We start from the raw sequence: 27637 nt of genomic DNA, 5'->3' as shown, positions 1-27637 counted from the left end.
TAATAGTAGACTGTGGGACTACAAAGCTGAAATTATTCACTCTCTGGCATGAAGTTTAGTGCCCCCTGTTTTAGAGAAGTGCAGGATATTGAATCTGCAGAACTTGGTGATAGACACGGTCTGAAGAGACTAATTATACTTGTCCCTCACTGTCCGAGGGACACCAAAACCCATACACGCTCAAATCCCTTATATAAAATAACTTAATGATTGCATATACGGGCCTTCGAGGTGGCTCAGTGGAAAAGAATCCACTTGCCAATGCAGGAGACACAAGAGATGCAGGTTTGATACCTGGGTCAGGAAGATCCCCTGGAGGAAAGCATAGCCACCCACTCTAGTATTCTTGCCTGGAGAATCCCATGGACAGAGGAACCTGATGGACTACAGTCCATGAGGTCACAAAGAGTTGGACAGGATTGAGTAAGTAACGCACATGCACGTGCACACACACACACACACACACACACACACACACACACACACACACACAGATGTGGGGCTTATGGGGCTAAAACAGGGAAATCCCAGGGCAACTGAGACAGTTGGTCACTGTAGGTGTTGGCAAGTTATCTAGAGGGAGAGTCGAGGGAGCTGGAAGTGCTTACTGAATTTGTGTGAAGCTCAACAGCTCTCTGTTCCTGACAGCAGCCCCTGGCTGACAGCCAGCAGAAAGAGGGGGGCCTCAGCCCTGCAAGCACAAGGAACCAGACTCTGGCCACAGCAGTGGGCTCAGGAGTGGATCCTCCCTGGTTGAGCCTCTGGATGAGAATGCTACGCAGCTCACACTTTTTTTGTTCTGCGTTGCATAGCTTGTGGGATCTTAGGTCTTCTAGCAGGAATTGAACCGGTGCCACAGCAGTGAAAGTTCCTAATCACTGGACCTTCAGGGAACTCCCCCAGCTAATGCTTTGTTTGCAGCTGAGTGAGACCCTGAGCAGTTTTAGGACCCCTAAAACGTGCCCGATTCCTGACCTGCAGAAACCATGAGATAACGAACATGCATTGTTTTACACAGCTATGTGTGTGATAACTTGTTACGTGGTAGCAGCTGACTAGCACACCTCCTCTAAGAGGGCCCTTGCTTGCTCCCTCCTGCCACAGGGCTTTTACATATTTTGTTCTTACTGTATGGACATCTGTTGCTTCCACCAGGCATGGACTGGATTCCTGTTTATCCTTCAGAACTTATGTAACTCATCCCTCCATCAGGAAGCCTCCCCTGACCCCTGTCTAGATCAAAGCTTCCTTTTGACAGAGACCCAAAGCCCCATGGACGCATCTCTAGCTTTTCCAGCCATTATTATAGCCACAGTTTTAATTTACTTGGGTCTCTGTCACTAAGATTTATGCTCTGTGAGCTGAGAATCACATCTGTCTCATTAACGGCTGGGTACCCAGCACAGAGCAGCCAGGCCTGGCCCGTCGTAAATATCAGATTGATGGAGACAGTGAATGGAGCTTCTATGTTCAATGCTAAATAGCAGCGAGGCCCCTCTGTGCCCTAATGATGGCGATGACAAGACAATTTGGAGAACACAGGAATCCTTAGAAAACCCAAGGGATAGGGGGTGGCAGGGCAGGCAGGGGTTGAATGAACGTAGTGTATGTGTTTGTAGGGGGTGCTGTCAATGAGCTCATACACTACATTCGTGTTTCTAGCCCTAATCACAAAAGTGAATCTTGGTGTCTTTGTCCTTAAAACATTTCATCAAGTGATTCTTAGAGCTTCTCTGGCTCCTCAGAAGGCAGTTCAGCTCAAGTGTAACAATAAAAGGGTGAGCATTGTACGACCTTGCTCCCCATCCCTGCACTACTCCCCTTTCTTATCGACTGTGGATGGTGGTGAGGCGCAGAGTGGCTGTTCCCAGTAGGATGTGTTACCTTGATCGGATAGGACATTCTGGCTGGGCCCTGGGGTGGTTCCAGATTTAACAACATACAGCACACCCAGATAAATTTGAATTTCAGACAAACAACAAATACTTTTTGGAGAGACTTCCCTGGCAATCTAGTGGCTAAGACTCCGTGCTCCCAATTCAGGGGGCCTGGGTTCGATCCCTGGTCAGGGAACTAGATCCTGCATGCTGCAACTGAGATCCAACATAGCCAAATAAATGACTGAATAAAAAATTTTTAAATGCTTTTTCTTAATACAAGTATGTTCCAGATTTTGAACAAGGTATGTTAGGAACTGTATATGTCAGGTTCTCTAGAGAAAGAGAACCAGTAGAATGGAGAGGAAGACAGAGAGACCAGAATTAGCTCACAATCATGGGAGCTGGCAAATGCAAAATCTGCAGGGCAGGCTGGAGACCCTGGGAAAAGTTGATGTTGCAGCTCAAGTACAAAGGCCACCTGGAGGCAGTATTCTCCCTTCTTTGGGGGGAGACCTTGATCTTTTCTCCTAAGGCCTTCAACTGATTGGATACAGCCCACCCACACTACAGAAGCTCATCTGCTTTACTCAGCATCAACTAATTAAATGTTAATTATGTCTTCACAGCAATGTCAGGAACCATGTTTGGCCAAAACCCAGCATCATGGCCTAGCCCTATGGACACATAAAATTAACTATCACAGGATGTTTTTGTCATGTTTTTTGTTTACTTGTTTGTTTTGGCTGAGCTGTGTGGCATGTGGGATCTTAGTTCGCTAACCAAGGATCAAAACTGTGCCCCTGTACTGGACACTTTGAGTCTTAACCACTGGACCACCAGGGAAGTCTATAGGTCTTATGAATCTGAAATTTAAGTTTGACTGGCTGTACTGTATTTATGGGCTTCCCAGGTGGTGCTAGCGGTAAAGAACCTGCCTGCCAATGCAGGAGACATAAGAGATGTGGGTTCGATCCCTGCGTTGGGAAGATCCACTGGAAGAGGGCATGGCAATCCACTGCAGTATTCTTGCCTTGAGAATCTGATGGACAGAGGAATCTGGTGGGCTACAGTGCACGGGGTTGCAAAGAGTCGGACACAACTGAAGCGACTTTGCATGCACACACCGTATTTTACCTGATGGGCAGACCTGCCGTCCATCCATACGGGCCTACAAAGCAGCTCCATTCCCCCCAGAGAAGCACCTGGCCGAGTGCACACCTTCGTGGAGCGCCGTCAAGGGAAGTAGAATGGGATTGTCTCCCCACTTCCTTCTGGGTGCTGTTCAAAAGGGGGAGAGTGTGTCAGAGGCCAGATATGAGTCATTCTCTGCCCACACAATGGAGGCAGCATCCATGGGGAGCAGGGGTGGGGGGAGGTAATGAGATCCACCGCTGCAGAGCCGTAAAGGTGACTCATCCGCTTCCAGACAAAGGCTTCTCTGCAGGCTGAGGGTTTAGAGTAGAGGTCTGCTCAGGTCTCATGAATGGAAGGGAATTATCCAGCCAGGTCGGGGGCAGGGGTATGCTGTGGGTGGGAAGGGCTGAACACATTCAAGGCTCTTGTAGTTGCAAGGAGCAGAAGCCAACTGCCTTAAGTGAATTTGTTGGCACTTGACACAGAGACACTTGAGAAGCAGAAGTGCCGGAGTTCAGCCTGTCTCCACCTCTCAGCTCTGCTCTCTGCGAACTGAGAGTCTGAGATCCTGGATCCTGAGAGGCAGGAATTAGCCAGATGGCAGCAGGCATTGTCTTCTGCCCATTTCACAGAGGAGGAAGCTGGAGGCCAGAGCTGTTAGATCTCACAGCTTATTCTTACCCTTGTTGTTTTAGTTGGTCTGTCATATCTGACTCTTTGCAACCCCACGGACTGTGGCCCACCAGGCTCCTCTGTCCATGGGATTTCCCAGGCAAGAATACTGGAGTGGGTTCCCATGCTGTCCTCCAGGGGATCTTTCCAACCCAGGGATCGAACCCTTGTCTCCCGCATTGGCAGGTGGATTCTTTACCACTGAGACACCATCCTCCCTAATAAGAGATTTAAAAAAATATGTATCATTAACTGTTATGATGGAGAATCAGCCTAATGCTAAAATTTTGCATACTCAAAAAAAAAAAAAATGCCCTTGTTGTAAAGCAACTATACGCCAATAAAAATTATTACAATTAAAAAAAAACAACACGGGACTTCCCTGGTGGTCCAGTGGTTGGGACTTTGCCTTCCAGATGCAGGGGGTACAGGTTCCACCCCTGGTTGGGAAGCTGGGATTCCGCATGCCTCGAGGCCAAAAAAACCAAAGCATAAAACAGAAGCAATGTTGTAACAAATTCAGTAAAGACTTTAAAAAAAATTTTTTTAGATGGACTTCCCTGGTGGCAAAGTGGATGAGACTCCACCTGCCAATGCAAGGGACACAGGTTTGATTCCTGATCTGGGCAGATCTCCTATGTCGCAGAGCAACTAAGCCAGTGTTCCACAACTACTGAGCCTGTGCTCTAGAGCCGGGGAGCCGCAACTACTGAAGCCTGCGTGTTGTAGGACCCAGGCTCCACAACAGGGGAAGCCACTGCAATGAGAAGCCCAAGCACCACAGTGAAGAGGAGCCCCTCTCTCTGCAACTGGAGAAAACCCTAGTGCAGCAATGAAGACCCAGTACAACTGAAAATAAAATTTAAAAAAACTTAAAAAAAAAAAAAAAAAAAGAATGAAGCCATTGGGAATTCCCTGACAGTTCAGGAGTTAGGATTCTGTTCACACTTTCGTTGCCATGGCCGTGGGTTCAATCCCTGGTTGGGGAACTAAGGTCCCACAAGCTGTGTGGTGCAGCCAAAAAACAACAACAACAAAAAAACAAAGCCATTGGTTGACTTTCAAATAGCATTTAATGGATGAAGGAGCATTGTATTCACTGCCTATGCCACACCACAACATCACCACACGTTTAGTGGCTTAAATCAACTCACATCTATTAACAAGAGTCCAGGCTCGCCTCAGGCGCTAGTGATGGCAGCTATGTTTGCACAAGGAAGACCCTTGCTTAGGGGAAGAGAAGTGCCCCCCTAGCTCTGACCTCACTTCTCTGCCTCCCTTCTGCTGGCCTCCAGGTCTCCGTCCCTGTGTCCGGGAGCCATGGAGCCCTCTGCCGGTGACTTAGAGCTGGTGCCTGGAGCCACCAAGGGCGTCCTGGCTGCTGATGCCGTGTGCTGCCGGGCGGCCCTCTCCACCGTCGTGGCCACCAGCATCGTCCTCGTCACCCTGGGAGTCCTTGTGGGTGAGTGGCCATGGGCTTGCTCGGGTCCACACACCAGGAGACTGGCAGAAAGATGCCTGGGAGTCACTCAGGGGTGTCCCAGGGCAAAGGGTCACATGTACAGGCCACAGAGGCCACCAAGAGCATGGCAGGGGGGCCCGGCGCTGGATGTGGCTGCACTTAGCACCAGGCTGGGCACTGGGAGCCTGGGCGTCACGGTAATACCTGCAAATTTCAGGTCTCCCACCTACGGGGTTCTTAATGAAGATTCATGGCTGGAGTGAAATGGAGGCCACTAGGGAAATGAACTTATTTTGAGAAATTTGGAAAGTCCCCGAAAATATAAGAAATGAATGAGCAGTCGTTAACTTTCCCACCTCCCACAATCAACAGTGGCTCCCATGTTATTATTATTACTTTTTCCATGCCACACGGCATGCTGGATCTGAGTTCCCCAACCAGGAACTGAATCCATGCTCCTGCCGTGGAAGCACTGAGTCTTAACCATTGGACCCCCAGGGAAGTCCCTCTCACTTCATATTTGAAGTCCCTCTCACTTCATAGAAAATAAGGCTTCCCAGGTGGCGCTAGTGGTAAAGAACCCACCTGCCAATCCTGGAGGCATAAAAGACATGGATTTGATCCCTGGGTCGGAAAGATCCCCTGAAGGAGGGGATGGCAACCCACTCCAGTATTCTTGCCTGGACAATTCCATGGACAGAGGAGCCTGATGGACTACAGTCCATGGGGTCAAAAAGAGTTGGACACAACTGACCGCACACCCACACATACAAAATGATTACCTGTTGTGAATGCTGTAGGCTGCAGTTACAGAAACGCACAGAGGTCTTTTTATGTCAGTGGAAGGCTCCAGTGGACGCCTGCTGACTGCACAGAGTTTCAGGGCTGCCCCCCACCTCCACATGGTAGCCCTGAGCCCCAGCGCTATTTAGACTTAATTTAAATGACAGGTAAAATCCAGTTCCTCCGTCCCCGCCAGCCACATTTCACGGGTGGCTCATGTGGTTCCTCCTGGGGATGCTCAGATCTAGGATCTTCTGCCATCACGGGAAGTTCTGCTCTGATCCGAGCTCCTTCTGAGATGAGTTTCTTAGTTCTGTGTGGGGGCGTGAAAGTCACCCTTCGTTCATGAAATAATGATGGTAACTGGCAGTTTTTTGGGGAAATGGTGTCATGTGGCAAAATAATAAGTTGGCAACCCAATGTGGGATGTATATATTTTAATATTTAAAATGTGTATATTTTTAATATATATTTAAAATGTATAGATGTATGTTTGTGAATATCTGAAATAGCTGGAAGTCTGGCATGGCTGATAGATGCCCTCTGATGGCTGTGAGGTGAAGTGCAGGAAAACTGGTTTTTGTGTGTGTGCGTGCATGCGTGCACGCGCCCGCCCCCTCACCCTCCCCAAGCAGGAGTTAGTTTCACAACTCCATTCTAGAAGCACAGATACATTCTGGGACAACAGGTAGAACAAATCTCCAGCAGAATCTCTGAAGCCAAGGAAGGCTTTAAGAAGCACTTAAAACTTAAAAACAATTTTAAAATTACAGATCAAATTTGTCCCCTTCCGAGACAGAATTTTACTCGGCGGTGTACAGTTTTACATGGGCCCTTGGCTGGACTGTTTCTCCAAGTGCATGGGAGCCCGTGGGTATTTCAGAGGAAAAGTGTGAGGCTTATTGGGGGCCCCTAGCATAAGCACTTGTGTCCACATATCAGGGTTCTTGTTATCTTTCTTTTTAGTTCCTTGCAGAAGAAAACAACCATTTTTAGAATTGTTTTAGTCTGGTCTATCTATTTAATAAATAAATATCTAAAGATCTATCTGGATGAATATTCATTCCAGTAAATAGAGCTGGGACCTGACCTCCATAGTGTAGATGAAAGCTACTTCTATTTTTAAATTAAAAAAACTTTTTTAACTTTGGCCATGCCAGGTGGTTTGTGGGGTCTTAGTTTCCCAACCGGGAATTGAACCCAGGGCCATGGTAGTGCAAGTGCTGAGTCCTAGCCACTGGGTCAAACCACATGGCATGTGGGATCTTATTTCCCCGAACAGGGATTGAACCCAAGCCCCAGAATTGGCAGCTCAGAGTTTTGAAAGGTTGCTGGTACGAGCCACGAATGATGCTGGGATGCTTGGCCTCCGGAGGAGAGGAATTCGATCTGGGGCCAGTGATGAGGCTTGATCACTCAGAGCTTTTTGTGTAATAAAGTTTTATTAAAGTATAAAAGAGATAGAAATCTTCTGACATAGATATCAGAAGGGGGCAGAAAGAGTGTCCCCTTGCCAGTTTGTAGTAAGGAGTAACATACCTATTAGCAGGCTGCTAATTAGAAAAAAGAAAATGCCTCAAAACTGAGAGAGTTGCACCAGGCCCCTCAATCACAACATGCATTTTGAGATAGCATTGTCACAAGGTGAGTTATCCTAGGCCATAAAACAATTGATATGAATCTTGAAGAAAGGCAGATTTCCAAGTAAATACATAGTTTCATTAACATAGCTTAAGAGAATATTGCCATGAGTAAAACATACTGGTTTGTTGAGCCATTTTTGGTTCTGAGTCTTAGGTCAAACAGACTTGAAGAAAGGCAGATTCTAAGATAAATAGACAGATCATTAACATAGCTTAAGAAAAACTGCATTGGTTAGCTCAAGGTTTGAGACAAGTTCAGTTCAGGTGGAACCAGGTGTCCTCATAGCAACACAGAATTTTACAAGAAACCTCCTTTTAATTTTGCATAGAGAAGGAAGAACAACCTCTGACACTTGTAGTTTGTTTCCTCCTCCTATTAAGAGAGAAAAAGAAACGTCTGACACTTACAGTCTATTTCCTCCCCTTGGGGACCTCTAGCCTTCCTGCCTCTTACCCTCAGTTTTAACTATTGGACCACCAGAGAAGTCCCTCTATGTTTAAAATTTTGCAATTATGATCATTTTTGACCAGTGGGCCCCTTTGCCAGTCTTGGATATTTTTTGACAGAAACAGGTGTCTTCATGTACTCTGTAGGGTTGTATTCTTTACTTTAAGACATCTTATGTTCTTTGCTATTATGTGGTTTCCACAGTGTTTCCAATAGTTGGAAACTGTGTTATTCACAGGGTGGCATCACAGGTTGGGGTCTGAGAGTCCTGGTACCCTTGACTGTGGCCATGCCCCTGTCGTACTTCGTGCCCTCTTCCAGGGAAAGTGAAAGTGTTAGTCACTCAATTGTGTCTGATTCTTTACGACCCCAGGGACTGTAGCCCACCAGGCTCCTCTGTCCATGGGATTCTCTAGACAAGAATACTAGAGTGGGTAGCCATTCCCTTCTCCAGGGGATCCTCCTGACCCAGGGATCGAACCCTGGTCTCCTGCTTTGCAGGTGGATTCTTTATCATCTGAGCTGCCAGGGAGGAGGTGGGAATTGCCCCAAAGTTGAGGTAAGGTCTTTTGAGGCCATTTCAGCCATTTTTGGCTGAAGTTGACCCAGGGCCCTAGGCCAGGCATTTCTAGGGGCAGCCAGCCTTCCCCTTAAGGGAACCTGGAGACAACTGGGGCTTTTGTGCTGGACCTGGGGGCCTTGAGGTGAGTGATGGGTGAGAGTGGATGAGGGGGCACGTAGTGACTTCCCTTGGGGTCCAGTGGTTAGGACTTGCCAGGGATATAGGCTTGATCCCTGGTAGGGGAGCTATGATCCCCCATGCCTGGTGGTCAGAAACTAAAAACATAAAGCAGAAGCAATGTTGGAACAAATTCAATAAAGACTTTTTAAAAAACAGTCCTCTTAAAAAAAAAAGCACTGTTAATAGTCACTCAACCCCCAGGGAGTCAGCTCACACCCATTAGTTGGGATGACCAGCCCTGGGCTAGCGGGGGGCCTTGGAGGCCAGCTTTGCTGAGCCCTGCCCCTGCAGTGGGCGCTCTCACGGGGCCCTGGTCTCGTCCGCAGCCTCCCTCTCTACACAGGGCGTCGACGTAGAGCACACAGCCGAGCTGCGTGGGATCCGGTTTGCCCCCAGCTTGCAGCAGGAGACCTCAGAGTACTACCGCACCCTGACGCCCACTCTGGAAATGCTGGTGAGGCTCCTGGGAGCCAGGGGTGGGGGAGGCAAGTGGGTGGCCAGGGGCTCTGACTGAGGCAGCAGGGCAGAGGGGAGGCTGAGGAAGGGAGAGGGGCCATGGGATGAACAGGGCGCAGCTGGTGCTTTTTGGAAAGCAGGGGATGGCAGCATCGTGTGGGAACCTCTGTCTACAAGACCCATAGGTCTCATTGGAAGGTTGTAAACTGCATTTCAGTAGAGAAATCAGAACTTTCCTGTATGGCCGGTGGGAATCTGAAAAGGGGCAGCCTCTGTGGAAAGCAGTGTGGCAATTTGACCCTGATGCTGGGAAAGATTGAGGGCAGGAGGAGAGGGGGGCGGCAGAGGATGAGATGGTTGCATGGCATCACCAACTTAATGGGCTTGAGTTTGAGGAAACTCTGGGAATTGGTGGTGGACAGGGAAGCCTGGTGTGCTATAGTCCATGGGGTCACAAAGAGTTGGACACGACTAAGCGACTGAATGATGAATAGCAGTACCATCTGACCCAGCCATTCTGTTCCTGGGTGTCTGCCCCAGAGAAACAAAAATGTGTGTCCACGCAGAAACCTGCACATGATGCTCACAGCACCATGAGTCATGATAACCCCAAAGTGAAAGCAACCGGACTGTCCATCAGCAGATAATGGATAAACAGTTGTGATCCCTCCACACTCGGGAGCGTCACTCAGCCCTGACACTCGCTACCACATGGACAGGCCCTGAGAACATGATGCTCAGTGAGAGAAGCAGACACAGAAGGACAGACAGGGTGTGATTCCACTGATGGGAAATGTGCAGAACAGGCAGATCCTCAGACACAGAGAGTGGGTTCCTGGTTGTCAGGGGCTGGGGCAGGGGATGGGGGGTAACTGGTAATGGGATAGGCTTCTTTTGGAGTGATGAGAATGTTTTAAAATCATAATAAGCTTTTACAAATCTGTGACTGTACTAAAACCCCATCTAACTGTATACTTTTAAAAGGTGAGTTTTTATGGTAGGTGACTTATACCTCTTTTTTTTTTTTTTGGATGCATTGTGTGACATGTTGAACTTCCCTGACCGGGAATTGAACCTGTACCCCCTGAAGTGGAAGCACAGAGACTTAGCCACTAGACCACCAGAGAAGTTCAACTTATACCTCACTTGTTTTTTTTTTTTTTTGGCCATGCCATGTGGTATGTGGGATCTTAGTTCCCCTGAAAGTGAAAGTGTTAGTTGCTCAGTCATGTCCGACTCTTTGCAACCCCATGGACTGTAGCCCACCAGGCTCCTCTGTCCATGGGATTCTCCAGGCAAGAATCCTGGTGTGGGTTGCCATTTCCTCCTTCAGGGGATCTTCCCCACCCAGGGATCAAACCCAGGGCTTCCATATTGCAGGCAGATACCCTCTACCAGGGATGGAACTAATGCCCTCTGCAGTGGAAGTTCAGAGTCTTAAACACTGGACCACCAGGGAAGTCCAAATTCATCCATTTGTAAAGTGACATTTAGTACAGAGTTGTGCAACTATTACCTCTAATTCCAGGAGCTTTCATCACCCCAAAAGGAAACCCCATCTCCTCATCAGCAGTCACTCCCATCCCCTCCCCAGCCCTTGACAACCAGGAACCCACTCTCTGTGTCTGGGATCTGCCTGTTCTGGACGTTTCCCATCAGTGGAATCACAGCCTGTGTGTCCTTCTGTGTCTGCTCCTCTCACTGAGCATCGTGTCCTCAGGGTCCATCCACGTGGTTGTGAGTGTCAGGCCCTCACCTCTGTTCATGGCTGAGTGATGCTCCAGTGTGTGGAGGGACCACGTGTTTCTCCATCATGTGTTGGTGGAGCTGTGTTTCCACAGGCACGGCCTGGGACTGCCCACCCCATCACTCACTCAGCAGTGTGAGCTGACTGCACACGTGGAGGTGAAGAGGAGATGCTTTTCTCCTCCTCCCCGACTCTCCCAGCCAGGGGTCTCCATGGGGCTCACATTTGTGGCTGTTGTTTCTGTTGCAGTTTGTCAGCAGCTTTCAAGAGACAGAGTTGGAGTCCAGCTGCGTGGGCTGCACGGTGCTGAGTTACTGGTGAGTGAGGGCCTCCTGGGGGTAAAGGATCTTGGGGGACCCCTGGATTTGTAGAGAATTCCAGCTGAGAAGTGCCCTCCCTCTCAAGGCCAATGTCCTCCCCACCAGGGAGGGCAACGCCAGCGTCCTGGTGCATTTCCGGCTGCACTTTCTGCTGCTGGCCCTGTGGACACCGAGCCCAGGCCTGGAGGAGCAGCTATTGCAGCAGGGACTTCATGCGAGGCTGCAGGGCCTCGGCATCCCCCTGGCCCCCTATGGCACCATTGTGTCTGCCCAGCTCACAGGTGAGTGACCCCAGGGTTGTGGCATCCCCCAGCCCCCTGTGGCACCATTGTGCCTGCCCAGCTCACAGGGGAGTGGCCCCAGAGATGAGGAGACTTTAGGAGGGACATGCTGGGGGAGGGGAGCCAGGTGAAAGTTGCATTAAACTTGACACTTTCCATAATCAACCCTTTCAGTGACAAGGAAACATATATACATTGCTTTACCTTCAAGGGTAGACACCACAGGGTGGCAACTTGTATTTTCATCTTCGCCACCCATTGGGTCTCTGGCAAGATGACTCAACCTGGTTATCATAGCACAAAAGCAGCAAAGACAATATATAAACAAATGGACACTTATCTGTGTATCAATAAAACTTTATTTATAAAAACAAGTGGTGGGCCAGATTTGGCCCCTGGCCCCCTGGTATAAAACTAAGCGTAGATGTTATGCTCTGAAATTCTAATATTACTGTGTGTTGGGATTTGAGAGCCAGATGTGATTTCAGAGTGTGCAGATTAAAAGATTGTTGCCTTGACCTAGCATTGGAGGACATTTACAGTACCCTTCTACCACCCATAACACACTTGGTGTCTTAGTAACCTTGGCAGTGCTAAGAGAGATTTCTGCACAGATGAAATTGTTTCAGGTCTACACCATCCACTCTGGCAGCCACCCGCCCCATGTGGCTGTTGTGCTCTTATTATGAGGAACAGAATATTTTATCTGATTTTACCTCAGTTGAGTTAATTTAGAATTTAAGTGGCTCCCAGGTGGACAGTGCAGTTCCCTGCTTTGCAGTATGATGTTGTCAGAGAAATTCGCCACTCACTAAATAATCTTTTATCTCTTTGTTTTGTTGCAGGAAGCCAAAAGGGGCTGCTGACAGAAAGAGACTTAAAATCAGGTATGTTTTGATGAATGGATAAAGAAAATGTGGTGTTTACACCACACATATACACAATGGAATACTACTCAGCTGTAAAAAAAGAATGAAATAATGCCATTTGCAGCAACCTGGATGGACCTAGAGATTCTCATACTAGAAGTAAGTCAGGCAGAGAAAGACAAATACCATATGATATCACTTATATGTGGAATTTAAAATATGTTACAACAAACTTGTATACAAAACAGACTCACAATATTAAGAACAGATTTGGGATTGCCAAGGTGGAGGAGGGTCAGGGAGGGAAGGATTATGGGTTTGGGATTAGCAGATGCAAACTATTATATATAGGATGGATAAACAAGGAAGTCCTACTGTATAGCACAGAGAACTATTAATATATTCAATGTCCTAAGACAAAACATAATGGACAAGAATATGAAAACACATACATGTATAACTGAATCACTTTGCTACACAGCAGAATTGAACAGATCATAGATCAACTATTGTTGTTGTTCAGTAGCTCAGTTGTGTCTGACTCTTTGCGACCCCATGGACAGCAGCATTCCAGGCTTCCCTGTCCACTGTCTCCAGGAGTTTGCTCAAATTCATGTCCATTGAGCCATCCAACCATCTCACCCTCTGTCATCCCCTTCTCTTCCTGCCATCAATCTTTCCCAACATTATGATCTTTTTCAGTGAGTCAAACTCTCTGCATCAGGTGGCCAAAGTATTGGAGCTTCAGCTTCAGCATCAATCCTTCCAATGAGTATTTAGGGTGGATTTCCTGTAGGATTGATGGGTTGGATCTTCTAAATGTCCAAGTGATTCTCAAGAGTCCTCCAGCACCACAGTTCGAAGGCATCAGTTCTTTGGCACTCAGCCTTTTGTATTTTCCAGTTCTCACATCTATACATGACTACTGGAAAAATCATAGCTTTGACTAAATGGACCTTTGTAGGGAAAGTAATATCTCTGCTTTTTAATATGCTGTCTAGGTTTGTCATTGCTTTTCTTCCAAGGTGCAAGCATCTTTTAATTTCATGGCTGCAGTCACCGTCTACAGTGATTTTGGAGCCTAAGAAAAGAGAATCTGTCACTGCTTCTATTGTTTCCCCATCTATTTGCCATGAAGTGATGGAACTGGATGCCATGATTTTCGTTTTTTGAATGTTGAGTTTTAAGCCAGATTTTTCACTTTCCTCTTTCACCTTTGTCAAGAAGCTGTTTAATTCCTCTTCACTTTCTGCCATTAGGGTGGTGTCATCTGCATATCTGAGGTTCTTGATATTTCTCCCGACAATCTTGATTCCAGCTTGTGATTCATCTAGCCTGGCATTTTGCAAGATGTACTCTACATGTAAGTTAAATAAGCAGAGTGGCAATATACAGCCTTGACATACTCCTTGCCCAATTTTGAACCAGTCTGTTGTTCCATGTCCAGTTCTAACTGTTGCTTCTTGACCTGCATACAGGTTTCTCAGGAGGCAGGTAAGGTGTTCTGGTATTCCCATCTTTTTAAGAATTTTCCACAGGTTTTTTGTGTGATCTACACAGCCACAGGCTTTAGCATAGTCAATGAAGCAGAAGTAGATGTTTTTCGGGAATTCTCTAGCTTTTTCTATGACCCAGTAGATATTGGCAATTTGATCTCTGGGTCCTCTGCCTTTTCTAAATCCAGTTTGAACATCTGGAAATTCACAGTTCACATACTGTTGAAGCCTAGCTTGGAGGATTTTGAATATTACTTTGCTAGCATGTGAAATGAGTGCAATTGTGCAGTAGTTTGAATGTTCTTCTTTGGGATTGGGATGAAAACTGCCCTTTTCCAGTCCTTTGGCCACTGCTGAGTTTTCCAAATTTGCTGGCGTATTGAGTGCAGCACTTTTAACAGCATCATCTTTTAGGATTTGAAATAGCTCAGCTGAAATTCCATCACCTCCACTAGCTTTGATTGTAGTGATGCTTCCTAAGGCCCCCTTGACTTCACACTCTGGGATGCTCTAGGTAAGTCACCACACAATTGTGGTTATCCAGGTCATTAAGATCTTTTGTGTATAGTTTTTCTGTGTTCTTGCCACTTCTTCTTAACATCTTCTGCTTCTGTTAGGTCCATACTGTCTCTGTCCTTTATTTTGCCCATCTTTGCATGAAATGTTCCCTTAGTATCTCTAATTTTCCTGAAGAGATCTCTAGTCTTTCCCATTCTATTATTTTCCTCTGTTTCTTTGCACTGTTCACTCACAAAAGCTTTCTTATCACTCCTTACTATTCTCTGGAACTCTGCATTTAAATGGGTATATCTTTCCTTTTGTCCTTTGCTTTTCACTTCTCTTCTTTTCTCAGCTATTTGTAAGGCCTCCTCAGACAACCATTTTGCCTTTTTGGATTTCTTTTTCTTGGAGATGGTTTTGATTACCACCTCCTGTGCAATGTTATGAACCTCTATCCATAGTTCTTCAGGCACTCTGTCAGATCTAATTCCTTGAATCTATTTGTCACTTCTACTGTATAATCATAAGGGATTTGATTTAGGTCATACCTGAATGGCCCAGGGGTTTTCCCTGCATTCTTCAATTTAAGTCTGAATTTTGCAATAAGGAGTTCATTATCTCAGCCACAGTCAGCTCCTGGTCTCTCTCTCTCTCTCTCTCTTTTTTTTTTTTTTTGCTGACTGTATAGAGCTTCTCCATCTTTGGCTGCAAAGAATATAATCAACCTGATTTCAGTATTGACCATCTGGTGATGTCCATGTGTGGAATCCTCTGTTGTGTTGTTGGAAGAGATGTTTGCTATGATCAGTGCATTCTCTTGGCAAAACTCTGTTAGCCTTTGTCCTGCTTATAAATCAACTATACTTCAGTTTTAAAAAATCAAGTATGTTTTTTTCAGCTCCTTGCCCTCTGCCCAATTTTCTCCGTTTGCGAACACCAAGAGAGGTTTCCCAAAGCTTCTTGAAGGCACACAAGGGAAATCCCTCAAACACAGTAAATGCTAGTTTTGTGCACCAGCCTTTTGTGGGGGGAGATGGAGTCCTAGTCCTGTGTGAGCAAAGGATTTAAAAAATGAGACACTTTTTTTTTTTTTTTTAAAATATGGAACGCTTCACGAATTTGCGTGTCATCCTTGCGCAGGGGCCATGCTAATCTTCTCTGTATCATTCCAATTTTAGTATATGTGCTGCCGAAGCAAGCACATGAGACACTTTTAATTGTTCAGAGCTAAGCAAAATTAGAAGAAGGCTTTATTTTTTTCAAGTGATGTAATGTTGTTAAAAGACAGAAAGCAAACAATTTTGGCGGGGTGGGGGGGAAGAGTATGGACCACCTAGAATTTCATTGCTTTAAATATTTTGGTGACTCTCCTCCCAGCTGGCTCACAACATGTGTTATCACACAATGTCCACCTCTTTGTGACCTCATGGACTATACCCCATCAATCTCCTTTGTTCATGGGATTTTGCAGGCAAGAATACCCGAGTGGGTTGCCATTTCCTTCTCCAGGGGATCTTCCTGTCCCAGGGATCGAACCTGTGTCTTTTGCATCTCCTGCACTGGCAGGTGGATTCTTTTACACTTATCTAGATTTACATCAATGGTTCTCAACTAGGGGTGATCCTGCCCCCAGGGGACACTTGGTGATGTCTGGGAACATTTGTAGTCATGACGACTGGGGGGCTTCTGGCATCCAGAGGTGGTGGGCTGGCGATGCTGCTGTCCACCCCACGGTGCCCAGGATGCGCCCCCCACCCTGCAGACAATGACCGACCCTAAATGTGAACCTACACTTCAGTGACAAATTTTATGTTATATGTACTCTACTGCAATTTAAAAAATTAATTTCACCTATCTCTTTTTTTAAAAAATGGATGGTAGAAATGTAAAAGTGCACACATGGGACACGTATTGCTTGGGTTTCACAGCCCTGGGCCAAGCACTGACTGGCATTCTTGTTGTTATGTGTCTGTACTAGAGAAGATTATTTCAGAAAGACTCAGTGACAAGGAAGCAGAGAAGTGGTTTTTCCTGCTCTTGAGTTTCTGCCTGGAGAGAGAAATCTCTGTGCAGACAGGAGAGATGGAGTGAGGTCAAGTACCTGGTTCTTGTCTGCCCTCAGGTCGCTGTCCAGGGACTGCCTTTTCCTGCGGGAACAGCCAGTGTGTGACCAAGCTGAACCCAGAGTGTGATGACACAGCAGACTGCTCCGACGGCTCCGACGAGGCCCACTGTGGTCAGTCTGCCTGTCTGAACTGGCCCACAGGTCACATTCCTTTCCCAGGGTCAGCTGCTGGCTCTGCTCTCTGGCCCACTGTGCCCATCTCATGCAGACATGTGGGTCCAGCATTCACTGGAGCTGGGCAGAGAAAGGGAGGGAGCACCTGTGATATGACAAGAAACATGAGCAGGAAGCAGAGAAGGGAGAGCTTGAGGTGTGTGGGTGAGGAGGGAAGATATCAGGCTGATAAGAGCTCCTGGTCAAACTGTGGGAAGCCTCAAATACCAGGAACTGGAGGTCTGTTCTATACGTAGTGGGGAGTCACTAAAAGGATCTGAGCAAGGGAAAATTACAGTTGAAATGTCGTAAGAGTAGTCAACATTTTTCTAACAATGCTAGCCCATGCAATAAGGCAAGAACAGTGGTATAAGTATTGGAAAGGAAGAGGGGAAACTATCAAAATTTGCAGTAGATATGATTATCTAAATGAATCAATAAATTGACTGAAAGGAGACTGGAAAAATAAGACAGTTCAACAATGAGGGGGAGATAAATACTAGCACATAAAAAAGTTATTGCTTTTCTTTATACAAGTAATAACAGGTTAGAAGATATAATGGAAAAAATCTCACTGTTGGTCAATGTGCTCAGTCGCTCAGCTGTGTTCGATTTTTTGTGACCCCACGGACTGTAGCCTGCCAGGCTCCTCTGTCTATGGGGTTTCCCAGGCAAGAATACTGGAGTAGGTTGCTGTTTCCTCCTCCAGGGGATCTTCCTGACCCAGGGATTGAACCTGCATCTCTCATATCTCCTGCATTGGCACGAAGATTCTTTCCCACTGCGCCACCTGATCAACAGCAACACAAAATAAACATGATGTGTCATGTCTATATTAACAATTAAATAGAATTAGAAAATGTTGCTGAAGGACATAAAAGGAGACTAAGTAAACAGAGATATGGCATCCTATGAAAAGATGGACATATAAAGACTTCAAAACTTTCAAAATACATGGTGAGGAACACATTCATAGTGTCTGGTGCCTGGATGTGGAGGACAATATAGAGGTTGATTGAAATTGGCAGGTGTGGTCAGGAGTCCCCGCGACCCCCTCAGACTCAGTGATTCACTGGAAGTACGTATAGGACTTGGTAAAGCTGCTGTATGCGTGGTTATAGCTTCTTACAGTGAAAGGATACAGCTGAAAGTCAGCAGAGAAAAAGGTGCAGAGTCCAGGAGAGACAAAGCTCAAGCAAGCTTCCATTTAGCCTCTTGCAGTGGAGTCAGGTGGACAGTGCTTAACCAGTTTGCCCAGAAGCATGTGTGACATCACACACAAAGTATTTCCAACCCGGGGGAGCTCACCCAAGTCTTGGTGTCCAGGGTTTTGCGTTAGGGGGTTGGTCACATAGGTACATAGCACTCATATAGCTGAGTTTAGTGTATGATTGTCTTGGATCTGCAAAACAAAGGACCTCAGGCTGAGTGGATGAGACAGCAGAAATTTACTCTCTCCCCACTCTGGAGGCTAGAAGGCTGAGATCAAGGAGTCGGCAGGGTCAGTTCCTTCTGAGGCCGTGAGGGAGAATCTGTTCCATGTGGTCTCCCAGAATCCGGTGGTTTGCTGGTTCAGATCTTTGACGTCTGAACGTGGGGACCGTGGGGATGAGAGGCTGGAGACAGACGTGCTGGGAGTGTAGCTGCAGTCCTGCCTTCTGGGGGTCCTGGTTGGTGATCTCTGTCTTGCAGACTGTGGCTTGCAGCCTGGCTGGAAGACAGCTGGCAGGATTGTGGGTGGTGTGGAAGCGTCCCCAGGGGAGTTCCCTTGGCAAGTCAGCCTCCGTGAAAACAACGAACACTTCTGTGGGGCTGCCATCATCAGCGCCAGGTGGCTGGTGTCTGCTGCCCACTGCTTCAACGAGTGAGTCCACGTCCCTGCGGGCTCAGAGCCCACCCTGCGCCTGTATCCCATCTTCCTTCCGCTCTGGGGACTCCACTACCCTGGGAGTGTCCTTGGAACTCGCTATTTTCTTTCCTTCTCTTTTCTTTTTGTTAAATCTGAATGTATTTTAGTTGTGGCAAAATATACATAACACAAATTTACCATTTCAAGTGTATAGCTCAGCGGCATTAAGTACATTCACATTGTCTGTCATGTAATCATCCCCACCATCCATTTACAAAACTTTCTCATCTTCCCAAATTGAAACTCTGTCCCTTTAAACACTAACTCAGGGACTTCCCTGGTGGTTCAGTGGTTAAGACTCCATGCTTCCAACGCAGGGGGCACTCAGGTTCAATCTCTGGTCAGAGAACTAGGATCCAGCAGGCCAAGTGGCCAAAAAATAAGAACAAACCAAAAACAACAAAAAATATCCATACTGACTCCTCATCCCCACCCTCAGCCCCTGGCCCCACCATCTACCTCCTGTCTCTGTGGATCTGACTCCTCTAGGACCCTCTGTGAGTGGGATCAGACAGTGTTTGTTCTTCTGTGTCTGGGTTCTCTCATTGAGCATCACGTCCTCAAGGTTTATCCAGGTTGTAGCAGGTGTCAGTTCTTTCCTTTTTATGGTTAAATAATATTCCAGTGTGTTGTTGGACATGTCTGTTCATTTATCCATCGATGGACACTTGGGGTTTTCCTGCCTTTTGGCTGTTGTGAATAATGCTGCTACAAATGTGGGTATGAGAGTATCTGAGTCACTACTTTCAGTTCCTTTGGGTATAAACCCAGAGGTAGGATTGCAGGGTCATATGGTGGTTCTATGTTTACTCCTTTGAGGAGCCACCATCCTGTTCACCACAGCGGCTGCACTGTTTTCCATCCCCACTAGCCGTGTGCAAGGGTTCCAAGTTTTCCACATCCTTGAGAAGTTCCTTTAACATTTGTTGTAAAACCAGGTGACTCTGTGGGTGGTCTGGTGGGCTTGCTTGGCCACCGGGCACTGTCTTGTGTGGGTGCTGCAGGCTGCTGTTTAGTGGGTCCTGGTCACGAGCTATGTAGTTGTGGGATCCTAGGGGGCCCGAGGCTACTGCTGACTGCTGACTGGCAGGTGGAATCCGGATCCTGAAGACTGAAGTGGGGTTTTTGCCCACCCACTGGCAGGTGAAGCCAGGCCCTGGGGTTGGTGCCAGCCAGAGCAGGTGACAGGCAGAGCTGGTTCCTGGAGTCTGGCTGCAGGGCCCAGGGACCCCAGAGTTGGTGTCAGATCATTGCTGGGGGTGGGGCAAGGGGGCTGGTTCCATACACAGTCAGATATGGGTTCTAGAGTGTCCTGGAGGTTGCACTGGCTTGCTCGTGGGCAGGGCTTGGGCCTGGTCCTAGGGCAGGGTCTGGCGTGCCTTGTGGGTCATGGTCTCCTTGCATCTGCTGTCTGCCACCTAAGGGCTTTCCCAGGGGCTCAGTGGTAAAGAATCTGCCTACAGTGCAGGAGCCACAGGAGATGCGGGTTTGATCCCTGGGTCAGGAAGATCCCCTGGAGGAGGGCATGGCAACCCACCTCAGTATTCTTGCCTGGGACACCGCATGGACAGAGGAGCACGGTGGGCTACAGTGCATGGGGTTGGACACGACTAGAGCAACTTGGCGCTCATGGTATCAGCCCCTAGTGGGTGAGGCTGTTCTAGCAGGTTTTCTGTAGGTCTTGGTCCTCTGGTGGGCAGGGCTGTGTCTAGGGGTGGCTATGGGGTTGGGGACGGGGAGGTCTTGAGGCAGCCTGTCTGCCGACGGGTGGGCTGTGTCCCCCCTGCTCGGGTAGCTGCTTGGCTTTGGGTGTCCCACCACCCGGCCCCTGCGGGCCATTGGGCGGGGCCAGGTCTTGGGGCAAAAAGCCAAGGTGGCTTCACCAACATCAGTGTTCACGTGGCTGGTTGTTCCCCAGTATGCCCCTCACTGGTGTCTATGCCCCCAGGGTGACCCCACAGCTGCCACCCCTACCTCCCCAGGAGACCCTCGGAGTCCAGCAGGCAGGTCTGGCCCAGGCTTCTATTGAATTACAGCTTCTGCCCTGGGTCCCAGTGCACTGGGGTTCTCTGTGAGCCCTTTAAGAATGAAGCCTCCATCTTCCCCGTCCTGTGAGGGCTCCTGCAGTTAGGCTCCACCAGCCTCCAAAGACAGAAGCTCTGGGGACTCCTCTTAAAAAAGTTCTGGACTCCCGGACCAGGGGGCCTGATGTGGACTCTTGGAGAGGAACCTCTGCAAAGAAGTTGTTCTCTAGCTCCTAGGCCGCTCACCTGGGGACGGGATGTGACTGTTTCGTGAAGCTGCGTCTCCTCGTCCCGCTGTGTTTCCTTCTGTGCCTTTAGATGTAGGAGCTCTTTGCTGGCAGGTCCAGTCTTTTCCATCGATGGCTGTTCTGCAGAGTTGTCATTTGGGTGTGCTCCTGAGAGGAGATGAGCTCAGGGTCTCTGCTGTGTCATATTGGCGGAGCTCCCCATTTCTCCACATCTTTGCCATTACTTGTTACTTTGTTTGCTTGTTTTGTTTTTTATTAATTTATGTTTTTTGGCCACTTGGCATGCAGGATCTTAGTTCCCCAACCAGGGACCGAACCCATGTCCCCTGCTTTGTGCAGAGTCCTAACCACTCAACTACAAGGGAAGTCCCTGTTTGTTCCATAATGGCCATGCTCGTGGCTGTGAAGTGGTGTCTTATTGTGGTTTTTTTTTAATTCAGTTCAGTTCAGTCGCTCAGTCGTGTCCAACTCTTTGTGACTCCATGAGCCGCAGCACGCCAGGCCTCCCTGTCCATCACCAACTCCCGGAGTCTACTCAAACCCATGTCCATTGAGTCGGTGATGCCATCCAACCATCTCATCCTCTGTCGTCCCCTTCTCTTCCTGCCCTCAATCCCTCCCAGCATCAGGGTCTTTTCCAATGAGTCAGCTCTTCGCATCAGGTGTCCAAAGTATTGGAGTTTCAGCTTCAACATCAGTCCTTCCAATGAAAATATTAATTTTTTAATTAATTTGCTTTAAATTGGAAGATAATTGCTTTACACTATTGTGTTGGTTTCTGCCATACATCAGCATGAATCAGCCAGCCACAGGCATACTTATATCCCCTCCTTCTTGAACCTTCCTCTCACCCCTCACTGGGGTTTTGATGTGCATTTCCCTAATGATCAGTGATGCTGAGCATCTTTTCATGTGCTTATCGGCCATTTGTATATCTTCTTCGGAGTAATGTCTGTTGAGGTTCTTTGCCCAGTTTTGAATTGGGTCGTTTCTGGTTGTTGTTGAAGATGGTCAGAATCTTTAACAACCCGAGCGGCCAATCAGAACGGAGCTGGCCAAAGGTAGGAGAAGGTTCTGGAAGGCTCTGGCTGTGCCAGCCATCGCTACTTGTTTCCATCTGCAGAATCCTTGGGGAGAGGGCAGGGCAACAGGCAATATGGACTTCCCTGGGAAACCACTGCCTGAGAATTGCCCCGGGGCAGGGGGTCGCTAATTCCCAGGGTAGCCTGGTTCCGGTCCCGGGAAGACTGGGGGAAACAGGTCACATAAGCAATGACATTCAGGGCAAGAAGAGTTGTTTTCTTTTTATTGTTTTAAATTATGTTCCTCTTAGCATTTTATTATGAAACTATTTCAATAGAAAAGATGGACAAATAGTACAACAAGTACCATGTGCCTGTACAGTAAGTCCCCTACATACAAATGAGTTCCGTTCTGAGAGCGCGTTCGTTAGTCCAATGAGTAAGTCCAACAAAGTCAGCCTAGGTACCCAGCTAATACAGTCAGTTATATGCTACTGTACTCTAATAGATTTATAGGTCAATTCACACAAATAATACATAAAAAGCAAACACAAAGCATAAAGAAAACATTTTTAATCTTACAGTACAGTCCCTTGAAGAGTACAATAGCTGACATACATGGGCATGTTCACACCTTTGAAAGTTCCCAGCTTGAAGATTTTTATGTAGGGGATTTACTGTACCTGATTTCAAAAGTTGTTACTATTTCGCCATATTCTCTTTTTCTCTCACTCTCTCCATCTGGCTGTGTCTATAATCTGTATCCCCCACACCACTTCATACATATATATCCTTGCCAAACAGTTTGAAATTAAGTAGAAAACATCATAATGCATCACCTCTGAGGCACCCTAGCACATCTGCACAACTGAAGCATAGTCTCAAATACACATATACCATCACACCTGAGAAAATTTAAATGGCTACACAGTATCATCTGGTGCCCAGTCCGTGTTCAGTGCCTCACCCTCCTCACCCTAATCCCGGCCCTGTGGATCCTGTCTTTGTTTAAAATGCTGATAATTCATGCACTGTGTTTTAATTTTTGTGCATTCGTTCTGATTTTTGCCAATGTTGCATGGAAAACACTCCCATCAGTTTCCATGGCTGAGTCTGGGGGCACCTGCCTCCTGGTAAGTGCCCCGTGCCCCCTCCCCACCCTTCCCACCCCCGCCCCGGCTCCAGCCTTGGTGGGCCTCTGAGCTGGGGTCTGTCTGCCCCGCAGATTCCAGGACTCCCCGGAGTGGGTGGCTTACGTGGGCACCACCTACCTCAGCGGCTCAGAGGCCAGCACGGTGCGGGCCCGCGTGACCCGGATCATCACACACCCATCCTACAACTCGGACACAGCTGACTTCGACGTGGCGGTGCTGGAGCTGGGCGGACCCCTGCCCTTCAGCCGGCACGTGCAGCCCGTGTGCCTGCCGGCCGCCTCGCACGTCTTCCCACCGAGGAAGAAGTGCCTCATCTCAGGCTGGGGCTACCTCAAGGAGGACTTCCGTAAGCACCCGCTCGCGCAGCTAGGCTGCCAGCACAGCACAACCAAGCAAACCTCACACGGTCTGGTCTGGTTAGCCACGGGTTCTGTATTTGCAAATTTGCCCACTTGCGAAAATGCATTTGTCCCCCCAGGTGGACACTCGTAGGGGACTGTGGTCATCCACAATGTGCGGAATCTGTTCCCAGTGAGGTGGGGGAGCTTGGTGACACCCTGCCTTCTTGGCTGTGCTCAGACTAGAAACTGGTGTCCTTTTTCTGGTCTATTCACCACCACGTTTTTTTTTTTTTTTTCGTGCTTTCTGTGGCAAGTTTGACAAAATCTAAATAGGCCCCAAGCATACAGCTGACATGCTGACTAGGGTCCTAAGCTCAGGAGGGCTGGGATGTGTCTCATAGGGAAGAAATCCCTGTATTCGACGAGCTTTGTTCAGGTGAGGGTTATGGCGCTATGGACTGTGAGCTCCCTATTAGTGAATCAACAACACAGGATAAGTGAGGTGTCTCTAAACAGAAACACAGGAACTGTTGTGAGGTTACGTGTGGATTGGCTGTGACCAGAGTCTCAGGGGAGCCTGGCCCTGGGAGGGTAGGGCAGGTTCACTATCAGTGTAGGGGTAACTATGTCAGATCAACTGTGATTGATGGTGAGAGGTGCTAGGAAGGAAACAAGAAAAAGAAGTTGGGGTCGGGGACATCTTTAGGAAAGGGCCTGAGATGGTGGCGCCTAATATAAGACCAGGCATCCCTATTCCAGGGGTTGGGCAGCAGGCCATTCAGAGAGAGACCCCTGCCCACACAGAGCCCACAGTCCAGGCTGGCACTGCCTGATAGAACTGTCGGTGGCAGACACCTGCCATGTCTGTGCCATCCACTAAGGGAGTCAGCAGCCCCATGACCCGGGCTGGTGTGACTGAGATATTGAATTCTATGTTTCATTTCATCGTGATGAGCTTCAGTCTGCATTTAAATAGCCTTACATGGCCAGTGGTTATTGTGTTGGACAGCACAATTTCAGGGGCAGTAGATAGTAAACAAGAAAAGTGACAGATGGTGACGTACCAAGTGGAGAAAAATCAGGCAGGGATGCAGGGGCAGGGGGCTGCGATTTAAAATAGGAGATGAAAGGAAGAAGGCAGACAGATTTCACAGGGACAAACCATGTAGGCAGCTGGAATGGCATGTGCAAAGGGCTTGGGGTAGCCAGGGTAGGTGGTCCAGGCTTGGGCATTCAGGTTCAGCTGGGGGTAGGGAAATGCCCTGGAGGTTTTGAGGGAAGGCTACCTAATCTGATTTAATGTTTAGTCAAGATGGGGCTACTGCCAGGCTAAGAAAAGTTTCCAGCAGGGAAGTGGGGGCTTAGGGTGGGTAGGTTTGGGGAGGGGAGGGAGGAGCCTAGTCTTGAGATGTCCAGGTTGGGAGGGTAGTCAGTGGGCACTGGTGGGCCTGGCTCCTTTCTGAGCTGGGGCTGCAGCAGGTCCACTGCATGGGGTGGGAGAAACTGAAGCTCAGGCTCCTGGCTTGGGGGTACGGGGTGCTCCCCCCTCATCTCTCCCCGTCCCAAGCAGTGGTCAAGCCAGAAATGCTGCAGAAGGCCACTGTGGAGCTGTTGGACCAGGCCCTGTGCACTAGCCTCTACGGCCACTCACTCACCGACAGGATGGTGTGTGCTGGCTACCTGGATGGGAAGGTGGATTCCTGCCAGGTGAGCTCAGCACCTGGGAAAGGGGCCGGGGGCCCCAGGGGACACCACACCAGTCCCTGAGGTCCTGGGAACCGCCCCCCCCATCCTCCCACCCGAGGCACCCCGCTCCCAGAAGTGGCGGGGTCTTCTGTCTCTGGTCCACCACCAAGACCCTCTGCTGGGTTGGTCACATGGCTGTGGGTTTCCTTTTTAGTTTGTTTCTTTGCTGTCCTTTCTAAGGCCTGGTGGGTGGGGAGAGGCTGCTAATGTGCTCTGGCTGCCACGTGAGAGCTGGAAACTGGAGAAAACATTGGGAAATAGCAGGAGAGAGCTTGTGTTTAAGGACATTAAGAGTGCACGGTGAGCTGGGTGTGAGGAGGAGGCAAAGGAAAGCAAGACAGGAAGAATGAGGGCAGACCGGGCACTTCAGGAGGATGCCGTGGCTGCCCAGGAGATGACTGGAGGTTCCTAAGCCACTGGTGACATTATCCAAGATCTATGGGGCTAAGGAGAGGAGGGGATATTGTTTATCTGGGATGGGTTTTTAACTGCCAGTGGTAGAACTAAAAGAGGTCTTAGAGATCCGGAGTCCGAGTGTCCTATTGTATTTTTAGAGGAGGAGACTGAGGTTCTGAGATGTGAGTTATCAGCCATGTGTGCCCCGTGGGCTCGTGGGGGAACGCATGCTGCAACCAGGGCTCCCCCTATGACCTGTCACTCTGGATCTGGGGCCAGATGTGGCTGGGGAGCCCCAACCTCTCCTGAGGGTGTGCCTCTGTCTCCCAGGGTGACTCAGGGGGCCCCCTGGTCTGCGAGGAGCCCTCTGGTAGGTTCTTCCTGGCCGGCATCGTGAGCTGGGGAATCGGCTGTGCAGAAGCCCGGCGTCCAGGGGTCTATGCCCGAGTGACCAGTCTGCGGGACTGGATCCTGGAGACCATCGCCGCTGCAAGCAAGCCTCCAGCCCCCACGGTGGCTCTCGTCTCCACCACTCTCAGCACTGCCTGGCCCACCAGCCCCAAGAGCCTGGTGACTGACACCCTCACCAAACCCACACTGGCCACCAGCAGTGTGCCTCTCAACTTGGCCACCACTTCTAAGCCACAAGGTACTTTCTGGGGAGACAGCAGCAGTGTGTGTCTGCTCTGCACAGGGTCGGATGGATTTGGTACTGGCTTTCTGAAGCACTCTGGGGAAGAGATGGGTGATTGATTAGTGATGTCTGTCAAGTGCATGGACAAAGGCATGTGGTCAGCCTTCACATTTACTGCCTGATTCCCTGGTAGCTCAGTGGTAAAGAATCCGCCTGCAATACAGGAGACCTGGGTTCAATCCCTGGGTAAGGAAGTTCCCCTGGAGAAGGAAATGGCAACCCACTCCAGTATTCTTGCCTGGAGAATCCCATGGACAGAGGAGCCTGGTGGGCTACAGTCCATGGGATTGCAGAGTCAGATGCGACTGAGCATCAGCAACACTCAGGCCATCCAGGAGGGTATATGCAGAATATCCTGAAGGTTCAGCAGGGAGCCAGTGACCAATGTCGGGGGGGGGGGGGCAGGGTCAGAGAGAAGCTGAGTTGAGGCTATCACAGACATGGCACCCATATGCACTCTCCGCCTGTCTTGACCATGTGGTTTCTGAGGACCCACGTCCTCAGGATCCCACTGCCCCATCTGATGCTGACCCCTCTTTATGGTCCCATAGACCTGCAAGTCTGGGAACCAATCCAAACTCTGCCTCATTTAAATGCTGCCTGCACCTGCCCTGCCCCCAGCCCCTTAATAACCAACTCTGTCCGTTGAGCCCCCTGGGTTGTGCTGTAGGGGCTGCAGGTCTGTGTCTGCTGCACCAAGGCTGGTGGGGCCAGGGCCCTTACAACCTTGCCTTCTCCTTTCTCACCCATGTACCCCGCTGGATGAGCACTTAGGGCTCCTTAAGTCTTGGTTTCCTCATCTGTGTGATGCGCCGCTTGCCAGGCAGAGCCCCGGGGCCCCTTTGGAACCAGGGTGGTCCCGACGCCAGCAGGCTGAGGTGCCCGGACCCTCCTGTCTTGTCCCTGCAGAGTGTGGGGCCAGGCCAGCGTTGGAGAAGCCCACCCGGATTGTGGGAGGGCTTGGGGCCGCCTTGGGGGAGGTGCCCTGGCAGGTCAGCCTGAAGGAGGGCTCGCGGCACTTCTGCGGAGCCACCGTGGTGGGGGACCGCTGGCTGCTGTCTGCTGCCCACTGCTTCAACCAGTAAGGCCCCCTTGACTCTCCCGATATCACCCGGCAGGTCCCCCACCATCACATCCCCACGCACTCAGAGACCACTCAGGACCGAGGGCTGGTGGGGCAGGGGGAGGCCTTCCCTCCCCACCAGGCTCACATCCAGATGCAGATGGGGTGAGGTGGTTGGGGGGCAGCGTGAAAAAGTAGGGGGCTCTGGGGAGCGGCTTCCGGGAGGAGCTGGTCTGTAGGGGACACAGGGGCCAAGTAGTTGGGGGGACATGCCCCTCCCCTTCGCTCAAAGGCAGCAGCATTGACCTCTGATGGTCACAAAGCCATG

The 27637-nt window shown here is 49.1% G+C and overlaps 1 protein-coding gene and 1 non-coding gene across 2 annotated transcripts in view; one reads left to right on the top strand and one right to left on the bottom strand.

Moving 5' to 3' along the window:
* TMPRSS9 (transmembrane serine protease 9) overlaps positions 1–27637 on the top strand; it is a 60565-nt gene that overhangs the window by 22494 nt on the left and 10434 nt on the right. The window contains exons 2-12 of the mRNA XM_061150746.1: positions 4982–5148; positions 9091–9218; positions 11217–11284; positions 11393–11568; positions 12414–12455; positions 16557–16670; positions 18405–18576; positions 23141–23415; positions 24981–25117; positions 25883–26201; positions 27156–27327. Of these exons, the coding sequence (XP_061006729.1) occupies positions 5007–5148; positions 9091–9218; positions 11217–11284; positions 11393–11568; positions 12414–12455; positions 16557–16670; positions 18405–18576; positions 23141–23415; positions 24981–25117; positions 25883–26201; positions 27156–27327 (1745 nt within the window). The 5' untranslated portion in view covers positions 4982–5006. The remainder of the gene's footprint in view (positions 1–4981; positions 5149–9090; positions 9219–11216; positions 11285–11392; positions 11569–12413; positions 12456–16556; positions 16671–18404; positions 18577–23140; positions 23416–24980; positions 25118–25882; positions 26202–27155; positions 27328–27637) is intronic.
* LOC133062940 (U6 spliceosomal RNA) lies at positions 15530–15636 on the bottom strand. Its single transcript, XR_009694260.1, has one exon. It is a non-coding gene; the product is annotated as a U6 spliceosomal RNA (small nuclear RNA).

Source organism: Dama dama, chromosome 9 (genome assembly GCF_033118175.1).
Source record: "Dama dama isolate Ldn47 chromosome 9, ASM3311817v1, whole genome shotgun sequence".
In the NCBI taxonomy this organism is placed as follows: Eukaryota; Metazoa; Chordata; class Mammalia; order Artiodactyla; family Cervidae; genus Dama; species Dama dama.
This window is presented reverse-complemented; position numbering and strand designations above follow the sequence as displayed.